General features: G+C 36.7%; 1 protein-coding gene across 1 annotated transcript in view; it reads left to right on the top strand.

Moving 5' to 3' along the window:
* The window catches only part of EPHX4 (epoxide hydrolase 4), a 35,307-nt gene extending 22,303 nt beyond the window's left edge, over positions 1 to 13,004 (top strand). The window contains exons 5-7 of the mRNA XM_074221689.1: positions 1,298 to 1,401; positions 5,992 to 6,140; positions 7,657 to 13,004. Of these exons, the coding sequence (XP_074077790.1) occupies positions 1,298 to 1,401; positions 5,992 to 6,140; positions 7,657 to 7,888 (485 nt within the window). The 3' untranslated portion in view covers positions 7,889 to 13,004. The remainder of the gene's footprint in view (positions 1 to 1,297; positions 1,402 to 5,991; positions 6,141 to 7,656) is intronic.
* Positions 13,005 to 20,328: the final 7,324 nt, after the last annotated feature.

Genomic DNA, 20,328 nt, shown 5'->3' with positions numbered 1-20,328 from the left:
TCAATTCCCCTTCCTTCTCCCTTGTTCATCCTATGATACTATGGAAACATTTTAAACAATAACAACAAATAATTACCCTCTCATATATCCTTGGAGACATGTTGAGTCACTCTGGAGTGAATTTAAGAGGTAGAGGCCAAGACTCAGACTGCATGAATTTCAGGGATGATACTGTACAAACTAACCTGAGTTTGGGTAGTATCCGGCCTTTCCCTTCCCTTTTTTTGCAGTGGTCTTCACAATGTGTCTCCCTGACTTTCACAGAAGTTGGTGAATTCTTTGAACATCTAATATGCTCCTGTTAAAAAGAAATGTAAAACTATATCACCATGACACAGCAGTTCATATGATCCAGACAATGGGATCATTTTAATGGATCAATGAAAAAAAACTTGATTAGATGCCACAAATAATACTAAACCCAGGGAAACAAATGCAGATAGACCCTGCCCTCAAGGAGCTTCTGACACAGGGAAACTATACAGATATAAGACCAGAGACCAAGAAAGAGTATTTTAGTTTGGGAAGTCATGGGGATGGTAAAGAGAATCCATTGACAAGCCCTTTCCAGAAGCAGTGAGGGAGAGTGGATTTGATTACTGTTTCCAGAACAGGAGATGTAAAACTAGGGTGAATATAAAGAACATATGCTCAAGGCAGGGGAATGGGCAAGAAAATTGGCAGGTAGATGACTGGATGAGATATAAAGCACGATATGAGATGAAGTCACCATGGAACAAGGCCATTTTGATATTTCATTAACAAAAATTAATTGACAGCTAAGTGATGAAGTGGTTAGAGTGTTTGTTGGCTGTGGAGTTAAGAAGACATGAGTTCCAACTCTGCCTCAGATATGGTCCAGCTGTGTGATGCTGGGCAAATCCCTTGATCTCTTGAAGTCTTAGTATCCTCATCTGTTAAATGGAGATGATACCTTATTGGGTTGAGATAACATATGTAAAAGTACTAACCCTTCCTGTTATTATTTTTTAATATTATTATTTTTTAAATACTTTTAGTATGTGACCTAAGATAGACCTATTTCATATTAAATTCCTCTCTAGAGAGTAAAAGCTTTTTTGTATTTATATCTATTTAGAGATTATCCCTATTAACATTTCTTAAATGTTAGTATTCCTTAAATGTACATTTATATCCCCACCTAAATCAGCATGTAGTAGGGCTAATTTATTAACTTCCTTATAGTCTTAACTCAGTTTATTGCCTGTCCAGTCATTTTTTTCCCCTCCCCAGTTTAGCAATTTTTGCTTTTAATTCCTGTGCATTTTTGTTTCAGAATACATCCTCTGGCACCCTACACAGCTCATCAAATCTGGTTACTACTTCTTCTTTCAAATGCCCTGGTTCCCAGAATTCATGTTCACCATAAATGATTTCAAGGTGAGGTTATGGAAATGATAGTATCAATATTCCTGAGAAAGTTTTTAAGCAAATTTGGTCCTTTTTAAAAAAAACCAACACATGGGCAATGGGGAACTGTACCATATGATTTTAAATTTTCACCTAATTGCTTTGTTTATTTTCCAGGTTGCTATTTTCTCTATTTTAGGCAAAGGTCCTCATTCAGTAACATTTCAGGGTCTCCATTCCAGACTGCATCTTGTAGAAAGCCTTTAAAAACCTGCCATTAGTCTAAATGCTTGGTGTATGCTGGCATTTGAACTGTTCCCATAAAAAGCCAGGCACTGCCAAGTTTGTGTTGGTGAAGAAGGGAGGGCAAGGAGGGGTGGAGATGTTAAGAGGAGAGATAGAGAAAAAGGTGACCGCAGTGGATAAAGGAATTCTAAAGATGATCACCAGTTTATTTATACAGAGCACACTGAAATGATGTCACCATTTTGTACTTACAAACAACAAATAATTAGGCTTAAAATCATTCAAGAACATCATAAAATACTATACAATGAAGTGTCAAATTGAACAGAATCAGTAAATACTTTGGACAGTCAGGGGAGTAGTAAATGTTGATTGGAATTGCCTTTCCCCATCAATCATCCCTTCTCTCTTCTTTTTTAATCAGTCTCCATTTTTCAACTCTTTCCTTACCTGTATAGATCTAAGCATCTACTATCCTTTAAAGTGACTCATTAGACCCTGAAATCCTCTCAAGTTTTCTTCATCCTGAATGTAGCCTTGGGGCTCTGGAATCCTTATTTCAATTTCCTCTCAAACTGACAAGACTACATCTCCTTCAGGTTTCTAGGGATTCCTTTGAGAGATTGAGGGTGTCCTTCTTTAGCGATGTCTGTTTGAGATCTCACTGTGTTGTGTTCTTCCCTAATCAACTTCTAGTTACAGTTCATATCTCCCTTAAGTGATTTGTTCAGGGTCACATAACTAGTTAAGTGTCTGAGACTGGATTTGTACTGAGGACTTCCTGACTCCAGATCCAGGACTCTATCCACTGTGCCACTTAACTACAACTTATCATCAATAAAAAACATATCATCAATTCCCCCACAGTGATTTAGATCCCAGAATCATTCAACTCATTGACATTAATTAGCTTTTACAGAGATGTTTACTGAAAAAATATAGTAAGAAACAGAAGTCCAAACATTTGCCCTCAATCCTCTGAGGCACACTTTCCCTTATATAGCCTCAGTCCTTAGTAAATCATTATTGCTTGTTGATTTGTATTCTCTGTAGTGCCAAAGTCAGGGAATCAGTTGAGACTTCAGCCCTCCTGGCACTCAACTATCTACAAAATTTTAGATGGACTCCACCTTTTGGATCTGTGACAGAGAAGAGGTCTGGATCTCCTCTCTTGCCCTTTTGTAGCTCACAAGATCATAATTTAGATGTTGCTTCTTTTTCTTAGAAAGAATAAAAGCAACACTTTTGCCTTTCAACAAGAGCAGGGCAGTGTGTTCCCTCCTTGGGTGTCTTTTTTTTTTAAATGGAATTCCAAAATCTTTCTTTCCCCCTTGGTTAGCCTACCTGTCACGGAATAGAACTGCCCATGATCCCGAATCCACTTTAGAAGGGGGAATTAATTCCAACTGAGCTCATTGCTCTTGTTCACATCAGATCTGTACTTGCTATGTTTCTTTGTCTCCCTCCTCAATTTAGTGTTGCTTTCTTTACTTGTTGAGCCTATCATCCCATCATTTCCTGCACAACCTCTTTAGATCTGCTTTTGAATCTAAATGCTTCAATGACTTTCCTAATTTCAGAATTCCTTGGCCTTATCACAGCCCCAACTTTGCTTCAGTATTGTTGACTCTCCTGCATTCTTCCCCTTCTTATCACCCTTGCAATGTGTTGTCTTCGTCCATTAGAAGATAAGCTCCTAGAGGACCAGGACAATCTTCCTTTTTGTTTTGTTCATAGAGTGCCCTATTCTTGTCTTTTTTTTAAATTTATTTTTATTAAAGATATTATTTGAGTTTTACAATTTTCCCCCCACTCTTACTTCCCTCCCCCCACCCCCCCCCATGGAAAGCAGTCTGTCAGTCTTTACTTTGTTTTCATGTTGTACATTGATTCAGATTGGGTGTAATGAGAGAGAAATCATATTCTTAAAGAAGAGACGAGAAGTCTAAGAGGTAACAAGATCAGACAATAAGATATCTGGTTTTTTTTTTTTCCTAAATTAAAGGGAATAGTCCTTGCACTTTGTTCAAAACTCCACATCTCCTTATCTGGATACAGATGGCACTTTGCGTTGCAGACAACCCAAAAATGTTCCTGATTGTTGCACTGATGGAATGAGTGAGTCCATCAAGGTTGATCATTGCCCCATGTTGCTGTTAGGGTGTGCAGTGTTTTTCTGGTTCTACTCATCTCACTCAGCATCAGTTCATGCAGATCCCTCCAGGTTTCACTGACCTACTCTTGTCTTGACCTCCTTCTAGAGATTCATTCTTTGGCTTCCGTGATGTTGCTTTTCCATGGTTCTCCTTTGAACCTGTCTGAATACTCCTTTTAATGTGAAAACAATGATGATGATAGGATTTAAATAGTGTTTTACAGTTTGCAAAGTGCTTTACATATAGTATCTCAGTTGATCCTTATAACAGGTACCATTATTCTCATTATTTCTCTCCCATTTTCATTCTCCTTTATTTGTTTAGTGCCTTTCTCAAAAGCCTACATGTTCCCTAAGACTTTGCTTTTGGCCTCTTCTTTTCTTCTTCTCCTTTATGATTTCAAGATTACCAGAGGACTCCCAAATTTAAATATCCCATCCCAAGCTCTTCCCTGAATTCCAGTCCAGCAACACAACCTGGAAAACTCCACCTCTTGCCCATTTTCTTTGTTCGATACTTACCATACTCCCAGAAATCCAAGTTTGAAAACTTAGTTATATCCCTCTTTCACTGTCTACCAACCCTTGACAGGTTTTGTTAATTTTGTTTCTGTATCATTTCTCCCATTTATTCCTTTCTCTCTCAAACTGAAGGTCTGTTAGGCCTCATTACCTGTCATCTGAATTATTCTAAAAGCCCTTGAACTGGTTCCCCTACTTTCAGTATCCTTTCTCTTCAAATCATCTTTCACAACTGCCAAAACCATCATCCCTAGGTAAAGGACTGACTATGTCACACTCCTACTCAAAAGTCTTCAGTGACCCATTATTGCCTCTAACATAAAATTCAAATTCTGTAGACCCTCATTTAAATACCTATCTAGTTTAACTCCAACCTTCATTTTGAACCCAGGGACTCCTGACTCCAGGGCCGGTGCTTTATCCACTGCACCACCTAGCCGCCCCCATTTTTAACCTTATTTCGCATTACACTCCTCTCTGTATTCTTTGTTCCACATATTCCTTAAATTGAATATTCCATCTCCTTCCTCCATCTTGGTATGTACCCTTTCCTTACCTCACAATGTCTGTCACAGAGTAGGCACTTAATAAATGTTTATTGAATGAATGAATCTCCACCCCTTAGACTCCTAATGCTTTTTTCAAAGCCCAGTGCTGGTGTAAGCAATGAAAACCCCTAAGACAGAGTTTTTATTAATTAGGCTAGCCAGCAATCAAAAAACTGATGGTCAATAGTTTCTCTCAGTAATAAAAGATATTTAATGGAAATCCTGAAAGCCTTAAATTCTTTCTTGAACGGGAACTCCTTTGACAAATGAAAAGCAGCCCTAGTTGGTGAACATTTAATGAGGAGGTGGGCTAAAGGTTTTCAGATGAGAATGTGACTTGATCATGAAACTCAGTGGTGTTCAGCACTTTGCACAGGGAGATCCCACTCCATCCAAACCATTCTGGTTAGTTTTCTCCTTCATGAGAAGAAAGGTTTTCTCCTTTATCACCCTGAACTTTAATAGAGGGGTACAAGGACAAAGGGCTCTTTTCTCTAGGGTAAGAGCTTCCCCGGACTGGATTCTGTTTATGCAGAAATTAGGTCTTCTAGTGCTCTTGGAGTGCTAAGAGCAAATAGTCATGTCCTTCATGGACTGACTTTTTAACAAGAGCTGGGCCTTAATGGGGAAATTGGGGAGAAAAGCCTGAATGCCAATTTAATGATTTGTTATTAATATAAAAGTAAAATAATTTATCTTACCTGAATCCCCCCACTACTAGTGTTTTCTCCTTCCTCAACTATTCCTAGAGTTCTCTTTTGCCTCCATCATAATCTTTCTTGTATCATTTATTCATTTACACATTATATCTCTCTCTTAATAATGTAAACCTCTTGAGAGGAGGGATCCATTCCTTGTATAACCAGCACGCAGAAAGATTGCTTATATACATAGTAACAGCTTAATAAATATTGGTTGTATTGAATTGACTCAGGCAAAGTTTCAAGGTGATGGGTCTCCTAGAATTTGGATGCACATACAGGAAAAGTATCACAAGCTATCAATGAGTGTGGGGCATGTGAGGATAGTGAGCAGACTGATCTGTCTAGAGGAGGGGGTACCTGCTGCCCCCCACCTCAATCTCTCATCAGAAGGCAATGATTAGATTTATGAACAACAGATGAAGGACTCACCTTTTCTCTACCATAGGCTTTGAAACATTTATTTACTAGCCAGAGGACTGGCATTGGAAAAAAAGGGTGCAGATTAACCCTAGAAGATCTTGAAGCCTATGTTTATGTCTTTTCTCAACCTGGAGCACTCACGGGCCCAATTAACCATTTCCGAAATATCTTCAGGTCAGTGTCTTTTGGCTGGGCAAAATATTCCAGTTGAATTCTGGAAATCCAAGGCCTCATCTCAAGGACAGGAGAGGAGAGTGCCATCTTTTTTTTTAATCTTTGGGGGAAATTTGGTTGTGTGGGTTTGGTTCATTAGTCTGCTTTGCTTTTTGTATCACTAGGAACAATGGAAACTTTTTTTCTGTGAAATTTATCTTATTTTTTTCTAAGAGGGTGGGAATTTACAGCTTATTAGTCATGGAAGGGGGAAACTCTAGTCTGTGTCACTTGCTGCTAACAGTTTGTGGAAATCACACAAACCAGCATGTTTTGTGATTGAAAGGAATGATTTACATCCTAATAAATGGAGGGAAGATCTGGCCATTGTTCTACCTCCTTCCTGTATGACATAGTTTGGTATGCAATAGTTAATAAATTAACATGGCATTAAATAGTTGTTTATTATTATAATTACTATTATAATTATAACATAATTATTATAAAATAAATGATATCATTAGTAGAACAAAATATTAGATATGAGAAATGATATTTAAGCCTGATTAAATACATAAGAAAATTTCTGAGTACAGATGTCGATTAAAAAAAAAAATCTCAGAAATTATTTGCAAGCATCACTAAATATGTTTATAGGACAGCTAAGGTATATATTGGATAGAGCACCAGACCTAGAGTTAGGAAGATTGCCCAGAGTTCAAATCTGACTTCAACCCAAGCAACTCATTTATTCTTATTTTCCTCAGTTTCATCATTTGTAGAATGAGCTAGAAGAAGAAATGACAAAACACCCCATTAACTTTACTTAGAAAACCCCAAATGGTATTATGAAGAGTCAGATAGTCTTAAATAGTGAGATATGACTTTAACAAAATGAATGATAATTATAGGGAAACAGTCTTCTTTTTTTCAACACAGTAAAACAACTCTATGCCAACACAGTCACAAAACAGACACAAGACCGTGTCATCCCTTTCATCCTATCATTCAGAAATTCTTATGTATCTTTTTTAAAAAAGTAAATGAATTAAGGTAGCTAGGTGATGCAATGGATAGAGCATGGGCCCTGGAGTCATGAGGACCTGAGTTCAAATGCGACCACAAACACTTAACCCTATTGCAAATTAAATGAATCTTCTTAAATAAATTAACCCACTAGAATCAAATTTAAATTAAGTGGATCACTAAGAGTCAGGAAAACCTGATTTTGAATCCTATCTTAGATACTAGCTTTATGAATTTAAAGCAAGTCCTTTGATATCTCTCGGCCTCAGTTTCTTCAATAGGGATAACCTAAGGAAAATAAGGCATCTACTTCTCAAATGATATATATAATACATGCAAAATACTTTGTAATTCTTAAAGTCCTAATCAAATATTAGGACTAAAATATTATTTAGAGAGAATTTTAATATAGAGGCTGGTTCCCCAGGAGAGCATATACTGTCACATTAGAAAAAGATGATGTATTAATTTTGAGTATGAATTTTAAGCCCCCTGTATCTTTTCTTTACAGCTGCCTGCCACTAAAGTATCATCAGGTGACCACCCCAACATTGCTCTTGTGGGGAGAAAGAGATGCATTTATGGATGTGGAGATGGCCGAAGTCACAAGGATTTATGTCAAGAGCCATTTCAGGCTAACAATTTTGTCTGAAGCAAGCCATTGGCTTCAGCAAGATCAGCCCGACATAGTGAATAAATTAATATGGACATTTCTCAAAGAAGAAATGAGGAAAAATGAGTAATTTTAAGGACAAGTGAAAAGCACACAACAGCCAAAAAATTGATGTGAAAGGGGTCTATATTTTCAGCATTCTGTTTAGGCTTTGTTAGGGAAGACACTATTGTTATTGTCTGTTTTGTGACTATGCTGGCACAGGGTGTTTCACTATGTTGAAAAAAGAAGATTGTGTAAGACCGTGTCATATTAATGTGGGCTTTTTCCCCCCGTTCTTCTGTTTTGCACATAAAATACCTGCCTTAAAAATATATTTACTTATCTAAAAAAATGAAATTATGTGAATTGATTTTTTAAAATTTTCTTTATGTTAACATGTGGTGCCTTTTACGAATTTAAAATGAGAAGATGTGTGTGCCATATGAAAAGACATTTATGTGAAGATATCAGTTTTCATTTTATTAACGGAAAAGTTTTGGTTTGTTTTGACTTTTTTTTAACCATTAGAAAGTCTGTTACCAAATCTTTGGTCCCATGGCATGTTACCATGTTAATTTGAAGACAGTTATATTTAGAGGTGTTTGGATTCTTTAGGAGACTTAAGATTACCCTCTTGTGCTGTGAACTTCTCACTATCAGTGATTTGTGAAAATTGGTTTTACACAGCCTAATAAGTGGCAGAAAAAAATGGAACTTTATATATAGAATTTACTTAATATGTGAATGCTGTTTGTTCAGGCTTGCACCCTTATGTCAGTTGTTGTTATTAGTTAAAGTGAAATTTACTTTATTTTTATAATAAAATAGTAATATATTTACCATAATATTGCTTACAGTGATAATATTGTAACATATTTACAGGGCATTTATTTATGGGCAATTAGGTGGTTCAGTAGATAGAGGGGCCAAGTCTAGAATCAGGAATAACTGAGTTCAAATCTTGCCTCAGACATTTTAGTAGCTGGGTGATGCTGGGTAAGTCACTTAACCCTATTGGCTTTAGTTCTTCAAGCTGTAAATTTGCCTGGAGAAGGAAATGGCAAACTCTTTGGTATCTTTGCGAAGAAAAATCCCAAAAGAACCACAAAAAGTTGAATACAACTAAAATGACTAAATAGCAAAATACATTTACAATGATTTTATTCTTTATATATATCCCTATATTCATCTCAAAACATTTCAAAATGAAAAAGTGGGGGGGGGATATCAACATAAAATATTATTCTGATTTATCCATTTAATCAACCACATCCATTAGAGCACTCAAAAGACTCCTTCTCTTGCACAAATGGATGTTCAATACAAGAAGAATTTTATTGACTGATGTGTCCAGCAATATGGGGAAACAGAAGCATTTTAAGTGCCTGCTCTCAGAAAGCTTTAAAACTAGTTTAAAACGTATGTTTAATGTCCCAAAGGAGAATTATGAAACAAAGTGAAGGCTGCCCTTGTCCAGACTCTGAGTGACACTTCTTTGGCAGGACAAAGGATGGGTAACATTGGGGCAATGACCAGAGCAGAGAGAGGCAAACCAAAGGGTAATTAGATTGAAAAATAATTCCTCAAAATAATTGCTAGCATTTATATAGACTATTAAGGTTTGCAAAGTATTTTAGGGTATCTTATTTGATTCTCACAAGTCTGGGGAGTAGTCACAATTAAATTCTCATTTTAGAGGTAGGATAAATTGAGGCTGGGAGAGATTATGGCCTAGGGCTATATGCCCAGTAAGCATTTGAGACAGGATTCAAATATATGTAATCCTGACCCCAAGTCCAGTATTCCAACTATTGCATTTTGCATCGTTAAAGATAACCAAATCCATTTAAGTAAGATTCATTATACCTCAGTGCTAATTTTTAGGGAAAGAAGAGCATGAGAATTATTCTTTCTCTGCTTATGATATTATAGTATCTAAATAAATAAAATTAAAATTAAATTTTTTAAAATTTATTATAGTGCCCATGTTATCACATCTGGTTTTTATTAGTAACCTGATAACACTCCAATAAACCAAAAAAGTTCTACTTTGTAATCAAGGTTTGACAATGTACTAATTCTATGGAAATGAAGAGAAGTCAGTAATTAACAAATATAAAGTCATACTAATTTGTGTTTTTTAAGTAATAATAGCTGACACTTATATAGGTGTTAACGCTTACTAGGTGCTAAAACTTGATGATTATTGTCTCATTTGATCCTCAAAAACAACCTTGGGAAGTAGGTTGTAGAATATTATTATTATTCACATTTTAAAGATGAGAAAACTGAGGCAAACAGAGGTTAAGTGACTTGCTCAGTCCTGGACTCCAGGTCAGGTGTGATATTATTATTGTAAAAGGATTTCAAGTTTACAAAATATCACTTACCACAAAGTTGTGAAGCTATGCAATGGTGTGTAGTGGACAGTGCCCAGTACCTAGAATCAGTTAAGTGTTGACTTCAAATTCTGCCTTAGATATATACTTTTTTTGTGATCTGGGGAAAGTCACTTACTCATTCCATGACTCAGTTTCCTCTTCAATGAAACCAGGAAATTTTACTCAGGGGCATCTAAATTCCTTTTTAGCTCTTAATTTTTGATCCTATTATTTTTCCCATTTTTCAAATGAGGAAATGGACATTATATGATTTGGATAGGGTCACTTAATGTCTGTACCAGCACCGACTCCTCCTGGCCCCTTGACTCTAAAACTAGTACTTGACATGGTACTGTACAAGACATCACTAATGCTATAAGATATATAAGAAACTTGGCTCACAACCCCTTTACTTATTAGATCCCCTTAAAATCATTTATAGACTATTAGAACCAAAACTACTAATAGCAATTGTTCAGGTACTCCATTTGCATTCAGCAAATTTTGTGAATTGTCCAATAAAACAGTCTTGTAGACTCTCAAAGGGCCCAGGATCTGTGAAATACAAATTTTTATTTTCTGTGTGGTTGATGTATATGACTGCATTTATGTGGAAGACAACATGAAAGAGAGGATCCCTTGGCTAGATGTGTCCAATAGAATGAATATAATTTGATTCTTGATGCTTTGAACCTCATAATTTGGAAGAGTATGTGAATGAATAGTGATAAAGACTGAATGGTAGCATGGAAGGATACAGAGTGCCTCCTGCCTACATTTTACTTCTTTAGGCTACATAGTACAAAATAATATATTCTTAGTCTAAAATCTTTGATCTCCCAAATATGAGAAATGCTAATCAATACTTAATCAATATTATGGGAAAACAATATTCTGCATGGAAATTCTTTTTGAAAATTTAACAGTTTCCGGGGCAGCTAGGTGGTGCAGTAAATAGCATAGCCTCATATAATTAGTTGTGTGATCCTGGACAAGTCACTTAACTCTTTTTGCCTCAATTCCTTGCCAATTTATAACCCATCCCTTAGGCCTCTCCTTCACCGTTAGTACAAGAAAGTCTCCTTGAATTGATTAGGAACCTGCCTTCCTGATTACTTTACTTAAGCATCTCACTTTTGACAAGTGAGAAGCAAAAATCTTGGGAAAAGTGATTAAAGGAAGATTGTTTTTTAAGAAAATTATACTTGAGGGTGTGCAGACATTTTACATAATTAGTATTCTGCGGTTGTTAACCTATATTCTGATCACTTGCTTAAACTAGACTTTGGAATTTTGTCTGTTGTTTGAGAATATTATATATATTATAATTTCAAAATTGTTTGTGCCAGAGAGATTTTCAAAGATATAAGGAAACTGTCCATTTTTGAATCTTTCTATCTCTAAGCCCAAAATGCTTAGATTAGAAAACTTAATAAATTAAGTAAGCTTTTGCTTAAAACAGAGTATAGAACTTTTTTCTATACTAGTTCTCAATTAAATTCAGTAATACTGATAAATGTTTTAACAACTAGCTCTCCAAAAACACTTTTTAAGCTAAAACGAATGATTAATATTGTCTCCATCACTTTCTTAAATCTAGACAAACAATGAAACAATAAACTAAGTCCTGATTTGAGGCTGGGGTAAATGCTCACACTACAAATTTAACAAATTAACTCTAGCATATCCCAACAGCCCCAGCACTCCACAATTCAGTTGATCTAATGTCAGAGAAACTAGGAACTTGTCAGAGGCCACAGTATTAAGTAACAATGGAAAAAATTGAACCCAAGTCATTAGCTCTTATCTATAGCATGGAGACCTTGGAAAGAAATGCTTCAAAATATGACATTGATTCCTGGTAAAATTCTAGAATAGAATTAAAAGGTGATTCATGAGCATTAATTAGTTCTCTTCTATATGATAGCCTTTTAAATATATGAAGACAATTCTTCTGTCCCCTTAAGTCTTCTCTAGGTTAACCACCCCCCATTTCCTTCAAATGCTTCTCAGATATAATGAACTCAGTTCCACACTCTGGTTGCCTTTTGGATGTTTTCAAGACAATTAGTGTATTTCCTAAAAGGTAGTAACTAAAAATAATATTAAAAATGTAAGGGGCAACTAGGTGGTACAGTGGATAGAGCACAAGCCCAGGAGTCAGGAGTACCTGAGTTCAAATCCGGCCTCAGACACTTAATAATTACCTAGCTGTGTGGCCTTGGGCAAGCCACTTAACCCCATTTGCCTTGCAAAAAAAAAAAAAACCCCCAAAAAAAGAATGTAGCATGACTTATGGTATTGTGGGAGTTAAACATTTTGATTCCTGGATGCTATGCCTTTCTTATGTAGTCTAATACCATATAAGCTATCTTAACTATCTCACTGCTGACTTATATACTGAGTATGTACTAAGTAACCCAGATCACATTTGGACAAATTCTTGTCATGCTTGCCCAATTTTGTTTTTGTGAAATTGATTTTTTAATCCCAAATATAAGATTTTACATTTATTTCTATTGACTTTCATATTACTCAATTTGACTCAAAGTATAATGTCAAGTTCTTTTTGAATCCTGTCCAACAGCATATTAGTAATTCTTTCCTGATTTCTGTCATTTGCAAATTTGATAAACCTGTCGTCTTTTTTTTTTTTAAATTTTAAAGTACAGCACAAATACTGGGTTTTTTATTATAAGATAACATGTACAACTGATTTCACATGTCTATCGCGAGGATCAAATGAGAGAGGACATGAAAACATTTTGTAAAAAGTATGCTAATTATTATTATTTATCCTTATTATTAATAATTAAACAAAAGCTTCACTGGAACTATTTCTTTTTTAAACTTTATTTATTTATTTATTTATTTTTAATTAAAGATTTTATTTAGAGTTTTACAATTTCCCCCCCAATCTTACTTCCCTCTCCCCACCCCCTAAACCTGTCATCTTTTAAGAAAAATATGGACCTGCAACTTCATGAACTAGAACTCCTAGAGTGGAACAAAAGATAAGCACTTCTTTTATAATTTACAGTTGCTTTAGGGAGCTGATAGAATTAAGTGAGTTGGTTATGGTCACATAACTGGTTATTTATACTTTATCCAATAATAAAAATGATTCCGATAAGCATTTATTTATGAAACACTTGCCATGTTATAAGCACTGTAATAAAATGATGGAGATAAAAAGTAAAACAAAAACTCCCTGCTCACAAGGAGCTCAAAGTGTACTAGAGAAGGAAAGGGAATAAGTATTTTATTAAATGCCCATGACTTTGCTTAGTACTATCATCTTCTTTGTTATCTATAGCAATTATCTCTTTGGATCCCCACATTAATAATGTGAGTTAGGGGTTCTTATTTTCCATTTCACAATCAAGAAAGAAGAGATAGTCACTTAACAGTGATGTCTTGTACAGTACCATGTTGAGGGTCATATAACTAATGTCTGAGATTGAATTGAGAAAGATAGCATGCAAACAATCCTGTATGAACAAGATCTATACAGGATAAATTGGAGATAATCTGAGAGGGCAGATGCTAGAGTTAAAGAGCATTAAAAAATACTTTTTTTTCAGAAGATGGGATTTAAGCTGAGACTTGAAGAATGCTAGCAAAGTCAGAAGAAGTTGGAGATGAGGAAGGAAGGAGAGAATTCTAGTAATGAGAGATAGCTAATGAAAAGTTGAGGGGTTAAGTGGCTTTCCAAAGGAACACTGAGGAGGCCAATGTCACTGGATGGAAGCAAACATGAAATAAGGTGTAATACTTATAAGAAGAGACCAGAATACGAAGCTCTTTGGAAACTAAACAAAGAATTTTACATTTTTCTTGGAGGTAATAGAGAGCCACTAGAGTTTAACTGAACGGAGGAGGAAAGAGTGACAAATTCAGACCTGTATTTTTAAAAGATCAATTTGATAGGTAAGTAGAAGGTGGTCTGGAATGGGGAAACGCTTGAGGCAGGCAGACCTAACAGCAGATTATTGCAATAGTCCAGGGTGGTAGCAGTATTAGAGAAGGTGGGGAAGAAGAGATGCTATGAAGTTAGGATAGCCTTGGCAATAGATGAAGAATGAAAAAAGAGTGAGGACTTAAGGAAGATTTCTTTTTTTTTAATTTTAGAAAGGTTTTATTTTGAGTTTTACAATTTACCCCCAAACTTGCTTCCCTTCCCCACCCCCCACAGAAGGCAGTTTGGAGGAAGATTTCTTGATTTCAAACTTGAGTAACTGGGAGAATTGTGGTTCTGTCACTGTAATAATATGTTAGGAAAAAGGGATGGCTTTAGGGAAAAAATAACCATAATATTATATATGTTACTGAAACATCCAGTTTGGAGATGTGAGCTGGGATTAGGAGAAAGGCTAGGGCCAGAGAAGTGGATAGAAGAATTATTTGCATAGAGATGATAATTGAATCCATGGGAGTTGATAAAAATCATCAAGTTAAATAAGTGCAGGATAGGTCCTAATGTGAATGAATCCTGTAGAGTGATCAAGCTATTTGATTTCAAAAATTACAATTATATATATTAAATTATTATGACTTGTCCAAACCCAACATAAATATGCATTGAAATCTTTTTAAAATTATTGTTTCTTGGGGGCAGTGGAGCCAAGATGGCAACAAGAGAGGATTGTATCTTAGGCACTCTCTCATAAAACTTCTAAACTAAGGACTCTAAATTTTCGAGAGACAGAACCTGTAGAGGGACCCAGTGAGGCAGTTCTCCTACTCAAGGTAACCTGGAAAAGAGCAGAAAGGCTCTGCTCCCAGGGTTGGAGGGGCGGCCCGCCAGAGGGGTGGCCCACCAGAGCGCAAAAACTTCAGCCTCCCAGAGGCAGCCCCAGGGCGCTGGGAGCAGCAGCTCACAGGGGGCGTGGGGGGGGGGGTTCCTGATCTATGCTCCGGGGAGCACCAGCACAACTTGGGGGAGCAGCAGGGGACCTTTGCCAGAGCGAGCATGTGAAGCCCAGCCCTAAGAACACAGAGAGCAGCATGGCAGCAGCAGCCCTGATCCAGGAACAGGAAGAAGAAACTGGTAAGCAAGAGCCCCCAGGGCATGAGAGCACTAAGCCTAGGGAGGGAGCAGAGAGAGACTGCCCAGCTCTGTCCTCTGTACCTGGAACAGGATGCTGGGGTTCTGACCACATTCAGGTCCTGATCGTAGTCTAGGCCCCACATAAAACAGTAGCCCCCCCCACCTCAGCCCCATGGCAGAGGGAGGTGCTTATAGTCATTCACAGACCAGGAGGGAGGACAGAGCTTCACACATTGAGATCCTTGTGGTAGTGTCCCAAAAGCTCAGGAAGCACCCCCAAACTAGGCACAGGTTGGGGAAATGAGTAAACAGGGAAAAAAGAGGAACACCATTGAGAATACTTTGCCTGTGAGCCCAAGAGGATCAAAACACTCAGTCTGAAGATAAGGAAGCACAAGCTCCTGCATCTAAAGACTCCAAGAAAAACAGAAATTGGGATCAGGCTATGACAGAGCTCAAAAAAAGACTTTGAAAATCAAATGAGGGAGATAGAAGAAAAACTGGGAAAAGAAATGAGAGAGATGCAGGAAAAACATGAACATGAAGTCAGCAGGTTAGTCAAAGAAATCTAAAAAAATGCTGAAGAAAATAGCATGCTAAAAACCAGCTTAGGTCAAATGGATAAAACAGTTCAAAAAGTTATTGAGGAGAAGAATGCTTTAAAAAGCAGAATTGGCCAGATGGAAAAAAACATAAGAAAGCTCTCTAAGGAAAATAAATCATTCAGACAAAGACTAGAACTCAGGGAGATTGCTGAATGTACGAGAAATCAGGACTCAATACTTCAAAACGAAAAGAATGAAAAATTAGAAGAATATATGAAACATCTCATAGAAAAAAACAACTGATATGGAAAATAAATTTAGGAAAGATAATTTAAAAATTATTGGAATACCCGAAAGTCATGATCAGGAAAAGAGCCTTGACATCATTTTCAAATTACTCCACAAAACTTGCCCTGATATCCTAGAAGCAGACGGGGAAAAATAGAAATGGAGAGAATCCACCGATCCCCCCCAAGAAAGAGAGATCCAAAAAAAAAACAACCCTCAGGAATATTATAGCCAAGTTCTAGAACTCCAAAGTCAAAGAGAAAATATTACAAGCAGCCAGAATGACACAATTCAAATATCGTGGAGCTGCAGTCAGGATCACACAGGACTTAGCAGCAACTACATTAAAAGCTCGTAGGGCTTGGAATATAATATGCTAGAAGGCAAAAGAGCTGAGAATGCAACCAAGAATCAACTACCCAGCAAAACTGAATGTCTTCTTCCAGGGAAAAAGATGGACTTTCAATGAACCAGGGGAATTTCAAATATTCCTGATGGAATAGCCAGAGCTGAACAGGTTTGATCTTCAGATACAGAACTCAGGTGAAGCATAGAGAGTAGTGGAGGAGAAGGGGAAAATATGAGGGACTTGATGATGAACTGCATGTATTCCTGTATAGAAAAATGACACTGATAATACTCATATGAACCTTCTCAATTAACAGAGCAGGTAGAAGGAGCTTTTATAGATGAAGCACAGGAGAAAGCTGAATTTGAAGATAAAATATGGTGTAAAAAATGGAGTCAATAGAAAAAAGGGAAATATAATGGGAGAAAGAAAAAGGAGAGGGGGGAATAGGCCAAGATATTTCATATAACAAGATTGTTCTTTATTACAATGAACTATTGCAATGATATGGAAGGGGGAAAGGCAAGGGGGAATGAGGGAGTACTTGCTCTCATCAGAGGTGGTTAGGAGAGGAAACAGCACATATACTCAATGGGGTATAGGCATCTGGAGTAAGAAGGAGGGGGGGAAGGGGGACGGGGGGGGATGCGAATGATGGAGGAGAGGATGGACCATGGGGGGAGAGTGGTCAGATATAACACATTTTCCTTTTTACTTCTTGCAAGGGGCTGGGATTGGACGGCCTGTCTGGGACCATAGGGCCAGGTAGATGCTGGGCCTAAGGGGTGGTATGGGGGCTCGGGGCCTCTTGGGCCCAGGGCCAGGGATCTGTCTGCTGCGCCACTCAGCTACCCTACAGCAGAGTCAGAATGAAAGGAAAGAGAAAATATAGTACATGGAAGTGGAGAAATAGGAAAGGAGGGAGTTGCAATCAGCAATGGCAACAGTGGAAAAATATGGAAGTAACTTTTGTGATGGACTTATCATAAAGAATGTGATCCACCCGCAACAGAGTTGGTAGTATTGGAACACAGACTGAAGCATATTTTTTATTATTATTTTTTGGGGGGAGTTGCAGGGCAAATGGGGCTGGGTGGCCTGCCTGGAGCCACATAGCAGGGTGAGCATTGGGTGTCTGAGGCTAGATTTGGACCTGGGTGCTCCTGGCTCAAGGGCCAGTGCTCTGTCTGCCACCCAGCCACCCCTACTATTATTACTATTTTATTTTATTTTGGGTTTTTTTTCCTTTTTTTTTTTTGGTTTTTGCAGGGCAGTGGGGTTGGGGTGGCTTACATGTCACACAGCTGGGTGATTGTTGGGTGTATGGGGCTGGATTTGGGCTCGGGTGCTCCTGGCTCCAGGGCTGGTGCTCTGTCCACTTCGCCACCTGGCCATACCTATAATTATTACTATTATTTTTTTAAATTTTAATTTTAATTGTTTTCTCTCACCTTTATCACTCAAGAGAGTCTATATATTTTTGGGGGAGGGGGTATTTTGTTTACTCTTAAACAAGAATATTTTATAAATGCATAAAAATATTATTTGTACAAAATGAGAATAAATATTGAATAAAAAATGTATTAACTTATAAACATGCAAATGGATGAATATTAAAAAAACAAACTCCCATAGCATGGAAATGGAATAATAAAATTAGATAAAATATCAATTAAAAATAAAAAACAAACAAAAAAGTTTCTTAAATATAATAGCAAATGATAAGAATTATATTTCTGAGTTAAATTTATTTTAAAGTATTAAAATAGTCATAGAAACTAATATTAGAAAAAGACTGAATATTGTATCTAAAGATAAATATATGAAAATGATCAAATGATTATCATTTAAAGTATTTTATTTTTTATTATTTTATTTTACTCCAATTACATGTAAAACAATTTTTTAACATTTTCAAAGATTTGGAGTTCTGAATTCTTTCTCCTTCTCATTTAAAATATTTTAGCAGAATGGATTAAATTATCTCCTCTTCTGTTAAATCTCCATACATGTGCAGAAAACTATATGCATGTTGGGCAAATTTTCATATGAATATTCTCAAACAATGAACCTAGTTGGATGACAAATGGCATTGCCAAAAACCATTTCAGACTTTAGATGTGATATTGGACTAAAATAACTTGAAAAGTGGTCACACTTGAGTTCTTATTTGATCACCAAAGAACTAGAAATGATTGATGGTTGTAGCTTTGATAAACAAGCATTGTTTCAGGATTTACATCTGCATTTGTTGAAAGTTCAATCTTTTTCAGATATTTCTGATTGTGACCCCATTTGAGTTTTCTTGGCAGAAATACTGGAGTGGATTGCCATTTACTTCTCTAGTTCACTTTAAAAATGAAGGAATCTAGCCAGACAGGGTCAAGTGACTTGCCCAGGGTCACACATCTGGTGTCTGAGGATTCAGGATATTTTGATGAAGTTTCTTTATTTGCACCAACTGTCTTTCTGGTTATTTTAACATTATGAAACTGAGGGGTGGCTAGGTGGTGCAGTGGATAAAGCACCGGTCCTGGAGTCAGGAGTACCTGAGTTCAAATCTGACCTCAGACACTTAATAATTAACTAGCTGTGTGGCCTTAGGTAAGTCACTTAACCCCATCTGTCTTGCAAAAACCTAAAAAAAACCCCAAAAAGCAAAAAAAAAATTATGAATTTGAGCTGTTCTGGCAAGAGGAAGGCATTTTCAATTGTCTTCAACTGTAACGTGAATATTCCCTATGGTTGTTTGCAAACCTCAAAAACCTGATACAATGTTGCTTTTTTCTTTTGTTTCACTTGCCTTTTTTTTAATCATCCCATGACTCAAGAATTTCAGTATCTCTAGTGTTAGAGTCTTTATGACCATATTCATGTCATTCAAATATATCAACTTTTTGTTCCAAGGCACTAATAAGACTGAAGTATTCTTCCTCTGGTTCCTTTTAGTAAGGGGATGTTTTAAATTGTTGGAAATTTGGCATGTCACATCCACACCTCACATAGGCAAGTAATATTGTGTTAAACCAAGGATTAATTTGCGTGTGTGTGTGTGGTATTAACTGAGTATTGGCTCACATCAAATGTGACCTGGCATTATTTTATGATTCACACCTTATCGAATTTCTCATAAATTTTAATTCACATGAATCATGACCTAGCAGTAAAGAAAAGAGGACAAAACTTTGGGGGAGGAAGAATATTACAAACATTCACTAACATGGTTCCTGCAGCTGGGATTTTGATGAAGATACAGCAAAGGAGATTGAGAAGCATTAGACAGGTAGGAGGAGAACAAAGGGAGAGTAGCGCCATGAAAACAGGGTATTAAAAGGAAAAGAGGATGATTAATAGTTTCAAACTTAAATACAAAGGGGCCACTAAACCGTGACAAACCCTACAAGCTGCATATTGACTTAGAAAACAATATATTACATATGTTCTAATGCATTTTAAAAAATATTTTGCAATTACAATTTACAACACTCTTGGGAGGGTTGAAATAGCCTTGCTGCTACTAGAATAGTGTGGTAGACACATTTGAGCAACAGAATGGAAGGCTTCAGAGATGTTAAGAGGTTAAAGACTGAGAAAAGGCCAATAGATTTGGCAATGAAGAAATCTTTGAAAACTCTAGAGACAACTGCTTCAGTTGAATTACAGAGAATCAAGAAGAGAGTGAAAAGGAGTGGAAGTGGAAGTGTCTTTTATAGATAACCTTCTCTTAGAGAAGGGATATAAGATCAGCCAGTAGAAAAGTTTAAATAGATACAGTGATTAGACCTGTGATTTCATTAGAGAAATACTCTACCAATGCAATTTGGCACCTTCTCTCTGTACCTTATAGTCTAGAAAGCTACTCAGAATTCTGAGGGGTTATTTGGCTTTTTCTGGGTCATACAGGCAGAGGGAGAA

This window comes from Macrotis lagotis, chromosome 2, assembly GCF_037893015.1.
Source record: "Macrotis lagotis isolate mMagLag1 chromosome 2, bilby.v1.9.chrom.fasta, whole genome shotgun sequence".
Classification (NCBI taxonomy): Eukaryota; Metazoa; Chordata; class Mammalia; order Peramelemorphia; family Peramelidae; genus Macrotis; species Macrotis lagotis.
Note: the sequence above shows the minus strand (reverse complement) of the source record. Positions and strands in the feature narration are given on the sequence as shown.